Source organism: Anopheles gambiae, chromosome 3 (assembly GCF_943734735.2).
Source record: "Anopheles gambiae chromosome 3, idAnoGambNW_F1_1, whole genome shotgun sequence".
Lineage (NCBI taxonomy): Eukaryota > Metazoa > Arthropoda > Insecta > Diptera > Culicidae > Anopheles > Anopheles gambiae.
This window is the reverse complement of record NC_064602.1, coordinates 70895799-70915676: the sequence shown is the minus strand read 5'-3', so window position 1 is coordinate 70915676 and position 19878 is coordinate 70895799. Positions and strand designations below refer to the sequence as shown.

At 40.9% G+C, this 19878-nt stretch overlaps 1 protein-coding gene across 1 annotated transcript; it reads left to right on the top strand.

Annotated features, from left to right (window-relative positions):
• The first annotated feature begins 17514 nt into the window (after nt 1-17514).
• Nucleotides 17515-19092, top strand: LOC1271032 (cleavage stimulation factor subunit 2 tau variant). The gene is made up of 3 exons (XM_309774.4): nt 17515-17742; nt 17819-17897; nt 17979-19092. Exons 1-3 carry the CDS (start codon nt 17691-17693, stop codon nt 19027-19029), a joined length of 1182 nt encoding a protein of 393 aa, XP_309774.2. The 5' UTR covers nt 17515-17690; the 3' UTR covers nt 19030-19092.
• Nucleotides 19093-19878: the final 786 nt, after the last annotated feature.

The window sequence follows — 19878 nt, the reverse complement described above, 5'->3', positions numbered from 1 at the left end:
TTGGCCCGGGTAATTGTTTATCTAGGACGATCCTCATATTATAAGCGTGTTAAAAGACTTTCGCGCAACTGCTTCACGCGCTAACCGATTAATCGTTGAGCCGTTAGTATTGATTGAGCTTTCGAAGCATCCGCAAACCCGCACGCATCACATGGCACACTAGATGTACAAGCAAGCACTCCTCGAGCGAATGGCATACTTCCGTTCCGTTCCGTTCGATATTTTCACGCCTCTTTACACTTTAATAGAGCCCATTTCGGCCTACTTGGATCGAATTAGGCACCGCAGGGAAAAAGGGAAAAGCGTAAAGAAAGGCGAAGAAAGCACATCCAACTGCGGGAGGAATGGAATATGATTTTTTGCAGATGAAGCTGCTTTTTTCGGGCTCTATTTTTTACCGAAAAGTACCAACCAGAAAAAAAGGAATCTGTTTGCCAAACCCTCACCTTTAATTGACTCCTGTGTTTGAAGAGCTGCTTTTCGGAAAAAGAAGCAAAAAAAAGCAAAGCCGCCAAAGAATGGACGACCTTTCTTCAGGGGGTTTTCCTTCCCCACACAGCACAACAGCACTCTGCTGCAGATGGACGACGACGATATCTCGATTAAAATCTAATCTTTGCCGATACACACCAACCGGCGAACGGAAGTGAAGGCTTTAAGGTAGACCGGGAGGGAACAGTGTTGAGGCAAACCACCTCTTGAGCCTAATGCCACTTCACACACGCACACGCGACGGCATGCATGATGGTTCCTCACAGCTAGTTAGCAAATCTGACGAACAATCAACAACGACGTGCCGTATGGCAAATGGAAAAAGCAACCAAAAAAAACGGGCAAATTAAGCTTCAAATCAGGGTATTTGAGCGCGTTATTGATCAATTTTGCGGATACGCACGGTTGCTGGATGAGATGGGATTTTGATTTGCTTGATATCGAATTTGGTGTGCATTGGCGGGCACCGTGCGGTACACATCCGGTCGGAACTATGGAATTGAAGGAGCATATGCTGGGCTGGAAGGAGGAGGTAAGGTAAGTTTAATAGATATTAATTGGTTGTTTGTGTTGGTCTTGTAGGTCTTGTCAGAAGTTACTTGATGGTTTGCTTCTTATTTAGCGAGCAGTCGATTGATCTTCATCAAACTATGATCTCTTCTTCTAGGGTACATTTGCAAAAGTATAAAAGCAAAACCAGCTGGTAGGTTTTAATATTTTTTTTCTTTTTATCTCATTTTTTCATGTACTTTTTTAATCTAGTTTTGTTGTCTTTGTTCTTTTTTAATCTATTCTGTATCTATTTTTTCATCTATTTTTCATTTACTTTTATCATGTAATTTTTTTTCATCTTGTTCGGTTTTTCATGTATTGAAGGAGTTTATTCGTAGCAGGTTAAAACAAACTTCAAATACTCATCCTAATTTAGCCAGGAATTTCTCAAATAACATATCACTTTGACATTAAATTGTTTGGTTTTAATAGTTAACATTATTTACTAATAATTTATTTAACTGATACATTATTGATCAGAAATACTTTACTTAACTTAAGCCTTACTAATTGTTAGGTAGTTCTTCAATAAATACGTGACAGATGTTAGATAGAACAGTATGATGCTGTTGCTAGAACCTTTAGAATAACTAACACTTTCTTTAAAGATAAAAAAAAACATTTCAAAAATAAATCCAATTCTTATTCATGTAACTAGAATATAGATTACGAAAATGTAAATGTTCAAGACAATATTTAATCATGAAAGCTATTCTCATATCAATAAAACATACAAAGATTCATTAAGAATGAAAAAGTCATTTCCTATCCTATCCTATTTTTATTCAATTTTCATCATATTTTAAATTTTTGTCGTAACTCAATGTCACTAGTTTAATTTTACATTTTTTTACCTGTTTTTTGTTTCGTGTTCCAAGAAAGTACTTAACGTCATCACTAAAACTCCAGTTCAAAAGTAACAATTTTCCAAATAACTCTAAAAAAACTATATTGTACTCTTATTTCCCTTTCTTCCAAAGTTCCTTCCTAACCATCAAACGTCTCAAGTCAAGTTATTTTTTATTTGAAAAGGCCATACACTCTCAAACGTTTAATATGACATCTCCTAAGCCTTTCAAATGGTCAAACTTCATAACCGCAAAAGCAATTATAAAACACGCTCGTACTAACACACCGCCGCCGGAGGACGACGGCACGATCCACGATCACAAATAATAAGACGTACCTTTGTTCGCAGCAAAAGCTTATCCTCCTACTTCAGGGGAAAAAATGCGATACTTGATAGCCCCCATTCGTCCCTCTCTAAATGATTGTGTCAAAAAGCCAATCATATTTAGCCCCTCCGCATCCGCTCCAAACGAGTGTCCATGGTCCTCCACCCATAAAGCATGATTCTGATTGATGTCCACAATTAGCATTGCGGGCCGGCCGTGCTGGTTGTCCAGCAAAGAAAAGCAAAATAATCCCTGTTCTGTTCGCTTCTATAGCTCACAACACACACACCACGCGTGTGAGTACCTGGTTAGCAATAGCAGACACACACTGAACGACCAGAGACACCGCCGGCTAATCCGATTTAACGTCGTCACCTTTTGGGAAAATGGATCCCAAAAGGAAGGCGAACATAGGAAGAAAACCCCCAATACATAACCCATTCCAAAAAGGAAGCCCAAAATCAGGTGCCAAACATCTCGTCTCGATCACACCACAAACACGCGGCGGGGGTACGGTATGGGTTTCGGCAAAAGCATCATTTAACCCACTGCGGTCAGCTTAAACTGACCACCACCACCACTGCCGCCGTCGCCGCCCGGATCGGACTCATTGAAGCTGATAAGGGAGGCGAAAGGATTTGCGGCGGGGAGCGCTGAATGAATTGCAAATGCAAATGCGGCCAAACCAGCCAGGCCAGCAAGAGGATTATGACACTTCCCTTTTCTGCCTCAGGATGCCCCCGCTCTCTAATGCTCGATGCAGATTGGCTCGTGCTCGTTAGCAATTCGTCCTTCATGTGAGGGCGTGAGGGATTAAGGAAAAGGAGATCAATTGCTTACTGTAACAAGGATGTGGACAAGGTGCTGCTGGACCATGGGAGCACGGAATGGGAGAAACCCTATTACGAACCGTAACCATACGGTGCAGCGTTGGTCATTCAAAGGGATATTGAGTAGATTGTCTTGGTGTCTTGGTTCACATTCTGACACCGTGCGTTTAGGCGAAATGCTTTGATATGGACTGTTGTGTGTCCATAGTGTGCTCAACAGAAGCACTGCCAGCGGTCATTGATAGGAGCGGATCAATGCCAACGGAAGGGAGGAACCGATAAGGAAAACCCCCCAAGAAGAGTTATAAGTTTTTGAATTCCATGCATTCGATCATCCAATCGTGAGACTTTTTCTATTAACAAGTAGACGCCTTATTAGGCAACAGGGATAGGTTCTAACCTATCAGCTTCATATAGAACAAATCCAGAACACATCATAAAACCCATGAATCTTGGATACATACAGCATAGAATATAGGGAAGAGCCTAACCGAGACGTTTCAATGGTTTATTTGATATGTGCCTGCTTCTATACATACCGAATGAACGATTCGATTTAAATTGCATATGGCGTTTCCACAGAAACAATGACTGTGAGTAACGGAACCACACGGGAAGTAAAGTGAGATTTCTTTAAGGGAATTGTATTAAAAGATATACAGCGAAAGGAGTGTTTGAATATCCACACAACAAGGATTTAAAGGGGAAAGTTCTGTACATCTTGCACCTTGATGTTCTACAATTAGGCTTCATTCGTACGCAGCCAACCATTCGTACTGGTTCCTGTTAAAAAAGAGGTCGAGGTGTTGATATTGTTGCCTATTCTGAACAATGTATAGATATCGAAACTGTAAAATTGCTCTTCCTGACTGATTTCTTCCCGAGAAAGTGTGCCACAATCATTGTTTAAGCATTTGAAAGTCACTTAAAGCAGAATCGTAAAAGTGATCCGCGTGATCTTCGGATAAATGGCGAAGGCCTCGTAGGTAAATCCCATTCAAGCTCGGAGGCAGTTTAACTTAGGTCAATCGTTACCAGTTATGATCATGCGATATCAGAATATCGATACCGATCAGGAGAAGAAATGCGGAAGCGCTCTTGATCGCTGGAATGCTCCATGGCAACATTGATGCGCAGGCATTTTTTCAAAAATAGAATATAAGCGTCCATAGGCATAAAACACGACACAGATACTTTTTAGAAACACAATTTAGGTACACATGATACGGATCTTTCAAGCCAATAACTGCGATATCTCGCGCCATGAACAGCCTGTTTGAACATTTAAACTTTCACGAAAATATCAATGGGATCGTCTGCGCTTTACCTAATAGCTAGTACATCAAAAATGTTCCCAAGTTTCCGCAATTCGTGTTTGTACCTATTTTTAGGAGAGTTTAACCAACGTTCGGTGGACTCAGAGTTTTATATAAATAAATAAATATATAAATATCACAATGATAAGCTTTTTGCTGGCAGATATTGTGGAGACTTTTTACAAATTCATGCTTTAATGGAGCTGTCAGGGCCATAAAGAGAGCTGAGGCATCTTTTCTCATGGACAAGGAACTCCACGAATTAAATCGTCCACTCTTCATTTGTTCACTGGATATCTTTTGCTTATTATAATAATAAATATAATTCAACAAACATTTCTTAAAGATCGTTTGGAAAATGGTACATCTCATTCAAATCCACGCCAAGCATGAAGGGAAGTTCGGACATCTACAACTGATTGTCGATCGCGTTTTCTGTGTGATCTCCACTTGACTGGCTCATCTAGGTTCGATAGGACCAAGTGCATCGTATCTTCGCACACAAGGTTGCACGATCGCATCAGTTTATAGTTCTCACGATCGTGATCATACAATAAGCTTGATTGCAAACCCGAAAGCATCTAAACGAAATCGTCCAATACCACCTCCACATTTTCTAGGATTGATAAATCCACCAAAGACTCTTAAAAAAACCTCGCATAATCTGGGAATTTCCAACAATTTAGCTAGTAGATGCTACGGAACATTGCCTCTTCCTTTCGCATATCTGTTTGACTTTTCTATTATGTCACCTCTCGAACAATGATCACACACACAGCCTGCTGGACAGTGGTCAGGTCAGTGGTCAACCTCCTCCTTCTGGGGGAAAACATCCATTCGCCGCATCATTCCGCCGCTCTACGCGGAAGAGGGGCGTTACAGTCAAATTAGAAAGTTAACTTCACACAAAGGTGATGCGCATTGTTTCGTACCGATCGGGGCATCGCCCACAAAAATGAGTCCCTGGAGGACGTGGACCTGGAGTCTCCCCGTACGATTCCAACCGAGCATCCTCCAGGCACCAAAAACAAACAATCGTCGTTCACCGTGTCTCACCGATTCCGATGAGGTAGCAAAGGTTAAGCAAGACCAGTGCGATCGGTTTTTCGCGGCGTAAAAGGACGTGTACCAGAGGTACACGGGTATATTACCCTCCGAGATCTATGGCAATGCTGCCGGAGACAAAAACGTTATATGCTGCTACCCAATTCAACCATTCCGACTACCCTGCGTTTGAGTCCTTAATTTACATCCTTATTTGTGTGAGTGTGTACCTTTTGCCGTTTGCCGGTGCCATAATCAGTGGCCTCAGGGCGAGTGTAGTGTTGTGTGGAAGAAGATACTGAAATTACTTTATTACATGCAAAGCCAGCGAACATTCACCGTATTACTCATCCAATGTGGCCTGTTAGCTGTCGTGTCTCCGATGTCCCTTCAGCAGGTCCTTTCGAAGCAACACTAATAAAAGTCAACAACTGCTGCCCCCTTTTTCGGCTGCGACTGATCACGGTCGATGAAAACAAACACAGAGAAAGAGATAGAAGCTTTATGATAAGCAGCAGCAAAGACTCGCTTCGCCCTAGAAGTGTCCTCAGTTCTGACGATCCCCTAGGGAGAGAATGAGCCTGATCCCGTGCGAGAGCCTCCACAAAGGAAGTGCGCAGAACCTTCCGCCCGTCCTCGTGGCCGACGGCCCGCCCGAAAGCTGCGGGGAGTCCGGGAAGCGCGCGTTCCCATTGGACCCCCTCCTAGCCGGGGACGTGGACCCATCCGCAATTTTGCCCACAGCACCAGCACCAGCATATGCAAATTGCAGCTAAAAGGGCTTTTATGCGTTTATTTGTGCTTTTTGAGGCTATAAAATATTGTATTGTTTTATTGGGTTGAAAGACAAATTGCGACCCAAGCGAAATTCGGCTCGGGTCGGTGTGTTTGTGTACACAACAACAATGACCTACACGAAACACACAACACAAAACACGAACCCAGAGCACACAATGCAGCGATGTGGTGAAAAAGCTCCCTCTCTTTTGCTACTACCGCACCATCTTTATATGGTTATGACACAATCACCCAAACAGGGCCCGAAGATCGCTCATAAACGCTTTCATATTCGATGGTTCAATTTACGTTGCTCGATTGCTTTGCTGTTTCTGTTTGGCGACAGTTTTGAAAGGTGTGTGTGTGTGTGTGCCGTTTTTGGGATGCGTGTTGGTTAATTGCACCCACTGTCCTAAGCAAATCGGGATGATTTGTCCGACCGATTCGTCTCGGGGGTCCGAGGCCTGGTCGAGAGCCGTGGTGTCGGGGTGTGGTGCTTTCATTAGCAAAAACGAAGTCAACTGTAATTGCTGCCGCTCTCAAAAGGTATCTGTTTGTTTGTTTGTTAGTTTGTTTTTCTCACTTTTGTTGCAATAAAGCTGGGCAGTCTGTGGGTAGTCTGTGGCGCAGAGTTTCTAAGTTCTAAAAGGACTGACGTACAAGAAAGCTAAATTTGATTTGAATAGAAAATATAAAGTTTATCACTGGTTTAAAAGGTAAACAACAATTAAAATATATAGAAAAGGATATAAAGGTTCTAAATAAGGGAAGAATCAAGAAACAAGTATTCAATTGCTAGAGTTTCAAATTCATTAAATAGATATTTATGTTATGTTATTAAATTGATATTTATGTTATATACAGCGGTCGCCACCTTTAGTCGGATATCTTATATTTTAACCTATTTTCCGACTTTGAGGCTTCCGTAAAAGTTCCTTGCATCACTTATCGGAATTCTGTCTTTACACATCGTATAGGATACTCTTTTTAGCTATGTTCTTGCAAACAGGCAGATATGTTGAACAATAAAGGAAAATCATACATGAATGTAAGAAAGGGTGTGAAACATATGTGCTCCACTGAAAGTCGTACAGTATTTACTCCTTGGCCGGTCTCGTAGTACAGTCGTCAACTCGTACGACTTAACAACATGCCCGTCATGGGTTCAATCCCCAAATAGACCGCGTCGCCATACCTAGGACTGACTATCCTGCTATGGGGGGAATCAATTAGTCACTGAAAGCCAAGCCCACAAGTGGGTACAGGCAGGCCTTGACCGACATCGGTTGTTGAGCCAAAGAAGAAGAAGAAGAAGAAGATTTACTCCTTAGCAAAATGACCAGGTAGTTTGCCAATATGGACTAATATGATGCAGATAATGAATTATTAATAGGTAGTCCCATGGTACAGTCGTCTGCTCGAACAACATGCCCGTCGTGGGTTCAAGCTTCATATAGACCGTTCCTTCTTAGACTGTGTGGTAATGAATTAAGTCACGAAAGCCTGTATAGGCCGGCATGTCCTCGGTGGACATTACACCAAAAAGAAGATGGAATGATTATGTTTATCAGTCATCAATAGATCAGTCGATCGCAATCGGTACTGCATGTGTGTATTAAATAATCAAAGTTTAGGTTAAATCAAAATTGAATAAAATGCCTATGTTTAGGTTTTGAACAGTTTTTCAAGAAACTGGTATGATTTTGGGCGCCAGCATTGTCAACGGGTATCCTTGGCGATATGAGAAGTAGTGTTGGGAAACACAAATCCTGAGAAGGGATTCGAATCTTCAGAAGGGAATCAATAGGAATTTCTTGCTGTTGCGATAAATGGATGTAAAACTACTTATAGAACAACGGTTTTTGCTGGGATTAGCGATTAGCGCGTTTAGCGTATCTCATTGGGATTCTCCAAACATGTTCTGATGTTCCAATGAAATCGTAATCAAATCCTAGTCCAAATCAAGTCACAATACAATCTCAAACGAATCCTAATGCCAATACCAAACGAATCCTAATCCCAATGTCAATCAAATCGCAATCGAATACTAATCGCAATTGAATCTTTAAGGGAACAAAGGTTTATTAAATCGCAAAGTTAGCACATTACTGGTGTAATGGTATAGAAAAAAGAGGTGTCCGACTTTAGAGTGCCGCCACTGCATTACTTATCACATCAAAGCATTATTAAGGTATCATCATACAACATCATGAGCACTTGTATTTATGTTTTCTTACTTTGTACAGCATTTTGAGCAGGAAAACTATGAATTATAATATGTTTACTACATTTGTTGTTATGTTTCAGGAAGCTTAAGACAATCGAGAATGTTAATTTCTTTTCATCTTTACAACCATTCTTGATTGAAATGCTTAACATAACCAGACAGTTTCTCTGATTCGATCGAAGCGGGAACGATCATTAATTACATAAAACAATGGTTTCCTTCGATGTGTTTAGAACATTTTCAAATATTGTTCGCATTACTGCACGATTTTAAGCAACCGTTGTCTCTACACAACTTCAGCTACAGTTCCTCTTCAAAGTTTGAGAAACTGGCTATGGTTATGGTACTGTTTTTGTAATCGATCATATCAATTTGGATGTAATTTTCTTGTTTCTTTAGTTATTGCTCACTTTGCTATATATATTGCTATATTGCTTTTATGATCTTAAAGCTACGTTATGGTTTCACATTTTTGTAATTGTAGAGAGCATTTTTACAACATAAAAAAGGTAATTTGAATCATTTTACCTAGTTTTGCTTTGCTCAAGTTTTTTTTTGTTTTCGTTTATTTTTTAAAGGATTTTTTAACTCAATGTTTCTTAATCTTCTATGGAAAATCGCTGACTAATTAATAAAATGAGAACCTTCAATAAAATGTTCCCCTTTCTTGGTGATCGTTTTCCGTTATTGATTTGATAATCGTTTTTTATGTATGATAATTGCTTTTTAATATGAGCCCAATTCAATTGCTTAATTGATCCTTTCCATGCGGTAAAACTGCACCGCATTGCACAACTTCATACATACCAAACCATTTTTGAAACATTTCTCTGCTGCATCCTAAACCACCATTAGAAGAGGCAGAAAAAAAACCTCAACATTGAATCAGTCCACACCCATCTTCAGCATGGAATGTTTCATCCCTCAAGCAAGACAAGTTTGCATCACACTTTTCATAATAACAGTACCACCAACCAAAGCACAAAACACCCAACAATCAAATAAAGAAATCCCAATTCTCCTCCCCAGTCCCACCACGCACCACCGCCTAACAACTGAGACAACGGCCAAACGATTGTGCGCAAACGGTTTTACAAGGGGGGAGTGGGTATAAGGTAGCATAAAAATCAACATATTATTAACCTTTCATAATATTCCCCTTTTTTTCTTTCTACCGGGCACACAATATACAATATCTCTCCCGGAGCATCCCTCCCTCCCAAACCGGTCAAACCAATTTCACGTCACCTTTCAACAACAGCCCCAGCAGTGGCCAGCTATTTGGTCCGTTTTGGTGGCTTCGGACGTTTTGGATTCAGCCGTGGATCTTCATTCTCATCCCAACAATTGCACAAATCATACGGTAGCGCATAATTGTAGCTTCTATTATGCGCGCCACTCAAACAGACGCAACAAACAGAACCTGAGGAGTTGCGGGAAGGGAGGAATGGAGGAAACGAATGAAAAATGCCACAAAATTCAGGAAGGTGCTTATTAATCGTTCTCAAACTCGCTTAACAAAACGGAGGCGCTGCTACCGGATTGATTGACTCTGTGTCTGTGTGTATGTGTCTCGATCGATCGTGCGCACACACTGTGTGCGCAATCGTTCTTCGGTTGGAAAAGAGGAGAGAACAGAGGGCGTCGTTAACGCCACCATGATTAGTAAACCCCTTTTTTTGGGGTGTGAAAACAGATGCCTCCTTTGGTGTGACGGTTTTCTCTCTGCCCCCTGGGTGTGTGTGTGCGTTAGAAAATTTCCCCTCCAAATCTCAGCTCAGCTTCTAACGTCCCGGGGGGTTGGTGGTCCTGTGTGCGTGCGGTGAGGATAATTACATGTTTCGGCATCGCGCTGACGTATTCTACAGCGTGCGAGGGCAGGTCCTTCGCTTGACGTGCAGCCCGCTTGCCTGTCTATATGGTTCTTGAATGGAGTTTGGGAGTGAGTTTTCACATTTGAATGTCTTTTCTACTCTGTTTAAGACCGATGATCTATGAGGCTTTCCTTCATAACGTTCTAGATATTTGTTTATTTGTTGAAAAAGCGCATAGTAAAAAGCGTAAATCTTGGGATCATTTTTGTCACATTCAACATTTAAAAGCCGATGGCCATTACACACTTAGTTGAAATTCTATTTACCGCCCCAAAATGTGTCTTTTGATTGGGTAAATCATTTAAATCCTACATGAGTGAGACATGAATCGTTCTATGGCGGAAAAAAGGAATATAACCCTTAAGATCCTTATGAAGATTAATTCTTCATTCTGTTCTAATAATATTCTTTCGGACATTTCGCTTCTGATGTTGCAGTATACAAATCCCTTTGACATCTTAACACCAACACCAGTGAGGTGTTTTCTACGGAGAACCTGTTCGACTACTACCTTCATCTAGCTACGTCGACCCAGTAGTCGATTGGATAAGAGCGTCAGCTTCTGCAAGACCGAACAAATTCGTTTCCCATCCAGACCAAAACCTTTCAAATATCATTATCAAGGAGATTTGGTTTCCTCCTGGTTACTTGTTGATACATTTCTTACCACTCTAGATCAAAAATAAGAAAACCGTCTAGGTTTTGTACTGCCCAAAAGGTGATACAACCCTGTCCACTCATGAGCGACGAATGATTTTCGACGAACGAGTACAACGATGGTACGGCTGATTAGAAAAGTCTCCGAGTACTACCTATTGCATTTAGAACTGTTATCGTAGTTCGTTATGTATCTTCAAGGGAAAAAATAATACTTTGATACTTAAAATCATTTGTTATTAAATTTTCCCAGGTAATACGACTGTTATTTCAAGTACGTTTGAATCAATTCGATGGTGTATTATCTTGAAATCTTTAAAGTATAATTTATAAATTCCTAAAAAGCCCTTGTAAATCTGTAGCAACGTTATGTATAGAAAAAACGCTAAAATTCTTTCCAAGACGATTTTGCCAAACATTTAATAAACTTTACACCGAATTGTAGCTCTTTAAATTTAACATTACCGTCCACATGTTACGGCTCGTGGTCGTGATCCATACATCAATATCATAAGGAAGATCACTTTAGGGGAAAGACAATAAGAACTATAAGTGGAACCACTCATAACGAGTATTTTTTTGCATTACGAGCAAATCTTAACGCTCAACAAATACCTCTCATAAAGAGAAAAGTTTCGCATAACGAGCAAAATCAATGTTGCTTCTGGTGCGTTTTTTGGTGCCGATGTAAAATTAAAATCATGATTGGTAAACATTGAGCATTTCTTTGATTTTTATTATCGCGAGGACAAATTAAAAAAAAAAAAAACTATTGCAAGGAGGAAAAGTATCGCATAACTGTTCGGGGCACAAATGTGCGGTAAATTGACGAATGTTTGTGGCACATTTTGCTGGATGTGCTTGATCGTGGAGGTGAGAGATTTCTCTGCAAATTCGTGCCAATTATAGGAATGTCATGTGACTACTTATGTGTGCAAGTGTGTTGTAGATTTGATGCCCATAAAATTATCGAAATCTGTAATTACTTTATTTGCGCGGAAGAATGCTTACCATAACCAATATCTGTAATGAAACTGGCTTGTTAAAAAAAGTCTAGTTGAGAATGTTTCTAGAATGAAAGACTAACACAATCGACCATTTTTTTAAGAAAATGAACAAAAAAAAATAACAAAGAAATAGTGAACTACAAATATATTTCCAATTAGTAATATAATAAAGACATTTTTTTTTTCAGGTGCAGGTGTGCCGTTTTTACTGAAACCAATTATTTCATTTTCCATACAAATCATACGGAAAAAAAGCTTCCCGCATAACGGGTGAGTCACTGGCACAAGTTAAACATGTTAGGAGGAGTTTCACTGTATCTGTATAAAAGAATAGAAACAGCTTCTACTGGTTTTCCATAAACTCATCTTCCTGGTAATGATAATTAGCTCTATCAATGCTTACATCTTCACCGATTAAGAAACGAAGTTGCTTTTGCCTGGTTTTTGAGAGGATTTGATCCACACTGCCGAGGCGTATGTAACATGACAAACATTCAGTGTTTTTCAGCATGACTTGCACAACCCCACTAACTTCTTTGGGCCCCCACTTCCATCGTCTGAGCGTGATTGTAAAAAAAGAGACACATAATAACACTTGCGATGAGATGAGCCGTACATATTGGATGCGCGGGGCCGCAGATATGTAACGAGAAGCTGAACGCATTTGTATAATTTTTACATCACACTTTGCGCTGGAAACGGATGCGAAAATTTGACGAGAAAATTGTTCACTTCCGCCCTTCGAACATACGTTTTTTTTGTGTTTGTTTCCTCGTTTTTTGTACTAAATATTGCATCTTTTTTGCTTAGTTTTTGGTATGCTTTCAGTAATATTTGTTTAGTTTTGTTTACTGTTTCTTTCCCTTTTTATCGTTCATTGAGCATTGATTTTTGAGTATTACTAACTTATAGTTTCTATTTTGCTTATTCAACTTCTTTATCTGAGTGTTTTACTGCTTTTTTCTTCTTTTACCCTTCTTTTTTGCATTATGATTCCTTTTAGTTCTCATGATTGTACATTTATCTTTATTGTTCATTTATTCCTTTCATCCATTGCATTTTGAGCAGATTAATATATAACTTCATTTACTCTAAGTCAAACAATTTGTGCGTTAAAATTTAGCCACCATGCATCCATGGAACAAAACTCACTTACAATAATTGCAATGCAAATCAACAGGAGCAAAACGTCTCACACCAAAAACAGTAAAACCCAAATCCTATTTTATTTCAATTGTGTATCGCTTTCGCAGTTGTGTAAAGCAAGAACACTTAGAATGGAACGAAAAACGCACCATTCAACGGAAAATTAATCGATCCCATTTTACTTCCTCGTACAGAGAAGGCTGAAGTGCTCCACAAAGTCACCACGAAATCGGTGAACACTTGAGCCTCGAACCTTAAAAAAAATTCACCTTAGAAATCCCACACCATCTACCAGGCTCCTGCGAACTTCTCTCTCTGTGTGCGTGTATATCATATGCAAATAGCTGGCAAGGTAAAGATCAATTAGTTTCAAGTGCTTCTTAAGAAAAAGTCCCAGCGAGTCGACGGCGACGAACGATTAATCGGCCGAAGGAGCCCACTGTAAACGAAGGAAAAAGGGTTTTTTTTTGTCCGTCTCCTGAAGGACCCACCACAATTTGGTCTCAGAAAAAGCGAAAAAAAAACACTGTCACAGAATTGTAGGATTAAGAGAAGCTTCAAATTCGAAATTCCTTCAGACGGGTTTCGTGAGAAGAAGGTGAGAAAATTAGTGTGTTGTACTGGGGAGAAGAAAAAAACGAGGAAATTAATCCCGGAAAAGGGTGGCAGGATACGGTGAAAGAATCAACAAATTAACTACCTCACAATGGACGCGGCTACCACCGCGGAAAGGGACGACCGAAGGCCACATTTCAATGCAACACTTGACAAACTTCCTGGTCGCGCACACGGAATCTCGCCGGGCCCGTCTTCATCAATTGCACACGATCCAAGCAAACAAGAGCAAGGAAGTCCCACGGGTTGTGTGTGGCCACAGAAACAGTGGGCCTTCAAAACCCCGTGAAAATCCCTCCCTATCCCCCTAAAAAGGCCTGAAAACGCAACCAGAGACGCAAACAATATTGGGAAAAAACTGGGAAATCCATTCCACTTGCGGGCGAAATGAGACGGTTTTTTGTTGGTTTGTTCCACGCTTCCGCAAGATCGCTATCCGAGGTTGGGGTGTGGTCGTCGCAAACCCTCCTCTGCCCGTTTTGGTTGAAGGACTCGGGGTGCTCCTCGGTAGTGGTGGTGTTGCGCGAACCGTGAACCCCTTGTCCTCAACGGCGACGTTCGCCACTCGAGAGCCACGGGATCAAGTGCTGTTCAAGCGCTCAATCGATTGCACTATTTTGCATCCGCGGTTTCCTAGTTTCCCTTTTTCCCTTTTTTACCTATTTCGTTCATTGTTGTACGGAAAGGACTGCAGGAGACTCGTTTTATCGGATGCATAACGAAGCATAACTTCCGGGTTGTCGCGTTTGGTATGATTTGGAAGGAAGGGAGGATGTGGATGAGGAGGGAATGGTTTAATCGTTCTAACAATTCCAACTAACTAAGTACTTCAGGAGAACAGTCGCGCTTAGAGTTGCGAGAGAGTAACTGTTATTGTTTGTGCCCTGGTCAATATGCAATCGGAACTTTACACGTTCAATGCAATTTTATGAAATTACAATACAAAGCGAACATGCAAGCGAACTAGTTTTAAACGCTACATAGAAACAAGAAAATACATTTTTAGACCTTAAAAACGTGTATAATGCTTTCCAATCGATGGTAAGGTAAGTTCAATAAAGAATAAAATAAGAAAGAACTACGTATATCAGATTTTAAAAGAAGATAAACATCAAAGAATATAAAATAAAACACAGAAACACTAGCGAAACAAAGGAGAAATTCAAACACAAATCAAAAACTGTATAGAAATCAGAAAAAAAAACAAAAGAAGAAAACGTAAATCACTGTTGAGAAAAAAAAAACAGCTCAGACAATGTAAGAAACACAAAAACTATAAGAAAACGTTTACGAAATCCATGAACAAAACAACGAAAGTTATCGATAGATAAACGAAAAATGGTATAGAATCGGAAAAGAAGAAAAAACAAAAAATGAGAAATAATACGTATGTCACAGCAAAAAACAAATAAAATAAAACATACACAAAAAACGGTAAAAAACATAAGAGAAATCCAAAAACAAACTACCGTAACTAATCGATAGATATATGAAACACATTAAAGTAATCAAAAAAGCTGTTTCTAAATTGGAGTTACATAAAAAGTAATATTTTTTTTTATTCAGGAGTAACGGTCCAAAAAGGCCGTATTGCTTAAATAAAAAGTAATATTTCTTCATATGATAAAACAACACATTATAATGCAAAAACTAATATCAAGAAATAGATTTATCCTAACACAGTATAAAATGGAACATTATTTGAGTAATATATTTAAAAACTTTATTTTAAACTAAGAATCATTTTCTTATGAAATCATTATCATCAAAATAGCTATGTCTATATGCGTTGGAATTATTTCAATGATTTAGTTGGCTACAGAAATGTGTATTCTTTCTTTCTCTATTATTGCACCATTAAAACTGTGTTCGTGTTCAATACTTTTCTTTCTCATTTTTGTGTCTTTTAATACGTATAAACTACCTATAAAAGCCCTAAAAAGTTTGCATTTCCCGATCCGTTTTCATTTCTACTCTTATGCGACCATTATTATTGCGCTGCAGATGGAGCGGGTGGCTGGTGTACCGGTTCAATAATTCCGCAAACAAATGCGAGCTGTAATGTATACTTCAGTGAACAATCACACTTCTCAGTGGTGCAGTTGGTGTGTTTTTTAATGTCAACGAGTACACGAGTGTAAAAATCGATTCGATACATTATAAATCTCCAGCAACATAAAACGGTGGAATATAACATACGTTTAGAGGAGTCCTTTTTGTTTCATTTATTCATTAATTAAAAATGGACGTTTAACGTAGTACAAACGCTTTTTTAACATTTAACAACAAAAAGAAATTACATTTCGTAACGATTTTCATTTCATAATGATGTATACCAGGGGTCTCCAAACTTTTCAGTTCGCGGGCCACATTGCCTCACAAATAACATTGTTGAGGGCCATTTTGATGTTAGCTATAGAATGAGTGAATGTTCAAATCTTAATTTGATTTGAAAATATTTACTGAATATATCAAATGTCAACTTCCCTATTTTATCAAATCCTAATTTTCGTCCTTCAAAAAAAAAAATTGTTTAGATGAATAAAGAAACAAAATTAACTATTTATTTTAACCCCTACCAAGTCGTCCCGGGCCGCATTACAGGCTATTGAGGGCCGCATGCGGCCCACGAGCCGTAGTTTGGAGACCCCTGATGTATACTAATGATGTGTAATGTATGATGTATAATAATGATGTAATATGTAATATAGAAATAGGAAACCAAATTCGGTCAATGTTTAATGCAAGAAAATAACTCAAAAACTAAACGAACAATTCAACATGATAATTGTCAGAAAATTAGAACGCCCTTTCCGATGCTTCCGTGCTGGAATTTGCTCTTCAGCAACACTTTAAGAAACATGTGAAAAAATATATTTCCCAGAGATCACCATGTGACCATGTGACCCAAGATCGACGGGTGGCCAGTACACACCCATCGCTGCAAGCAGGATTCCGTGTTAAAACCTTTCCCCGGTGATCGTGGTCCACCATTTCGGGATCAAATTCCGAACGGTACTACGGGTTTTGCAAACGGGGTAAAAAGGGCTTAATTTGGGGTCGGTGTGAAAAGGATTGAGGGCAATGTCGTGGCGTGCGTGGCACTGCCCGCCTGCCTGCCTGCCTGCGGTGCACTATTGTGAGGTTTAATTGACCACTTTTATCCTTTTAATATCCTTTATCGGTATGGGGGATTGCCAAAACGCACGCTGCTGTGACATCCGGCAACTGTGTATCGACACAGCACACACAGCCCGGACATTCGGCTATGGCCGGACCTGTAACTCTTGCTGAGCTATAACCTTGAAAGGGAAAATTGGAAACAGAGAACATATTGATTAGATTGAGTAGGTAGGGAAAGGAAGTAAGAAATGAATAATGAAGTAAAAGAAATTTGCAATACAGTTTTGAAGTTAAACATATTCTATGATTTGAGAGTTATTTTCTTTAAGAATTAAAGATTCCTTTTGATAAGGACAATTACAATTATATTAGGATATTCCGATTATTAGAAGAAAAAATTATGAAAAATTATAAAATAAAACTAAATGGAATCGAAAAGATATAATTAAATGAAATAACTTATCATAAATATTCTTAAATATTGCCAAACAAAATCGAACCTCCAAATGATAAAAATACAAATGGAAAATATCACATAACATTAGCGATAAAATAAATAAAAAATGTAACGTTATTACGATGTAACGTTAAAAATTCAAATTTCGCTCATAACGCCGTGCGCCGTCACAAATCGTTTCGTCGTCTACGGACGTCACCCCTCGGAAAGTCGGGCGAAAACGAGCTGTCAAAACAGCCGAACCGTCAAAGCAAACCGAGCGGCGCCGCGAACACTGTGGTTTGTTTACTGCACCGTTTGTGCAGGAAAATTGTTGAAAAACGCTACTTTTGCTGTGAAAAAACGGCATCTAATTTGTGAAATAGTTAAAGCACAAAACATTCCACATCGCCACTACCATGGACCGGCACGATCAGACGTTGATGGACAAATCGATGCGGTCGGTGTTTGGTAAGAGCGTTAAACAGGCAACACAACACAGCATCTTCTATCGCTAACAACCGGCGTTTTTTCTCACTCGTTTTAGTCGGAAACATTCCGTACGAAGCAACGGAAGAGAAGCTGAAGGATATTTTCTGTGAAGTTGGACCCGTTCTATCGCTAAAGTAAGTGACCACACTCGATTGTTTGTTTACATCGTGTGCTCTAATTCACAACGCTCTCTCTCTCCTTCTTCCCATTAACAGATTGGTATTCGACCGAGAGAGTGGCAAACCGAAAGGTTACGGATTCTGCGAATACAAAGACCAAGAGACGGCCCTCAGCGCCATGCGCAACCTGAACGGGTACGAGTTCGGTGGACGTGCCCTGCGCGTCGACAACGCCTGTACGGAAAAGTCCCGCATGGAGATGGCCGCCCTGCTGCAGGGCCCACAGGTAGAGAACCCGTACGGTGCCGAGTGCGATCCGGAAGAAACGCCCGACCTGATTGCGAAAACCGTCACCGGCCTGCAGCCGGACCAGATGTACGAGCTGATGCGCCAAGCGAAAGCGTGCATACAGAACGATCCGCTCGAGGCGCGCAACATGCTGCTCGAGAATCCGCAGCTCACGTACGCCCTGCTCCAGTCGGCGGTTGTGATGCGGATTGTCGATTCGCACACCGCCCTGTCCTTCCTGCACGGGCGTAACACGATGCCGCCGGTGCTGACGGACGATCCACTGAGTGCGGTGCCGACGGTGCGGGAGCAGATACATCCCGCGTTCGACGGTCCGGACGGTGGCGGGCACGAACCGAGACAGTTTCATCACGACAGTGACGAGCGGCATCTACTGCGCGACCGTATGGCACAAGCGGCGGCGGCACCGCCCGTCCCAATGGACATGGATCTGCGTATGATGGATCCGTTTATGGCGGGCCATCAGCCCGGCAATATCCTACCGGAACCGGTTGCATTCCCACCGGCCGGTGTCGAGATACGGCCCCGTCCCGTTGATCCACGTCTGCACAAAGATCCAAGGTTGGAGGCTGCGGGCGCACCGTCCGGTCCGATGGGTGGCAGCAAAGCACAAATGGCGACCGCCTCAAGCGCACTGGCAGACCATGCGGCCAAGGCAGCGGCGGCCGAACCGAAATCCAAAGCGGGAGCATCGAACGATGCCTCGGACCAGGAGAAGGCGGCACTGATCATGCAGGTGCTGCAGCTTTCCGACGAGCAGATTGCACTACTGCCGCAGGATCAGCGTGCCAGCATTCTGGTGCTAAAGGAACAGATTTCACGCAATGCACCGAAATGAGCGAGAGGGGAAATGTAATGTAAAAATAAAACTATTTAAGTGTATGAAGAAGCTTCGAACGAATCCTTTCTTTGGCGTTTTTTTGAGAAATACTGCCTCACGAACAAGACAGGATTGAAAAGCAACAAACAACGGTCTTATTTATGCATCAAGTGCCCCTCTTCACCTTTAACAAAACCCCCCAAAAACCGTTTAAATGCTTAGTTAAATTCAAAATCACAAGCTCCACACCCTCCTTTCCCTCCCAAGTTCTATTCATCCTTACAATTGCAAACGGCAATTACTGGGAAACGGGCAGCCAAGAGAGGTTCATTAAAAAATAACAACCGCCTGACAATAATAGACGACATTCGACTTGCTTTATGCACCCGTCAGTAGCACAACAATCGCTAAAACCGATTGATTTTCCACCAAATAAAGCCTGAATCCTGCCATTCAAATCAGATACATGTGTGTGCGCGCGCGACAAGGGTTCGCGGTCCACTTTCCCGGGGAGTGTGAACAGAATTTCACACGAGAGGAAAAAAAGAACAGGGAATTCACACCAACCGTAGGTACCTGTGACTGCTGTCGCCTACAAACCCACACAGGCCCCCCGCTCACAATAGTTTCCTTTACATCCGGGTTCGGATCGGATTCCCTCAGCGATTTGCCCTTATTACAATGGTGCAGTTGACACATTTACTTGAATAGGATTCGGTGGAACAGAACAAAAAAGTCCTTCCAAGAGTCCTTCCAGGGATTCAAAAATCGAACAATGTTTCTCATTCTCTCTTGTTTGTCCCTTTAAAAACATGGATAAAGGAAACAAGCCCACGCGTGTATAATTGTGGACAAGAAACGCCCACA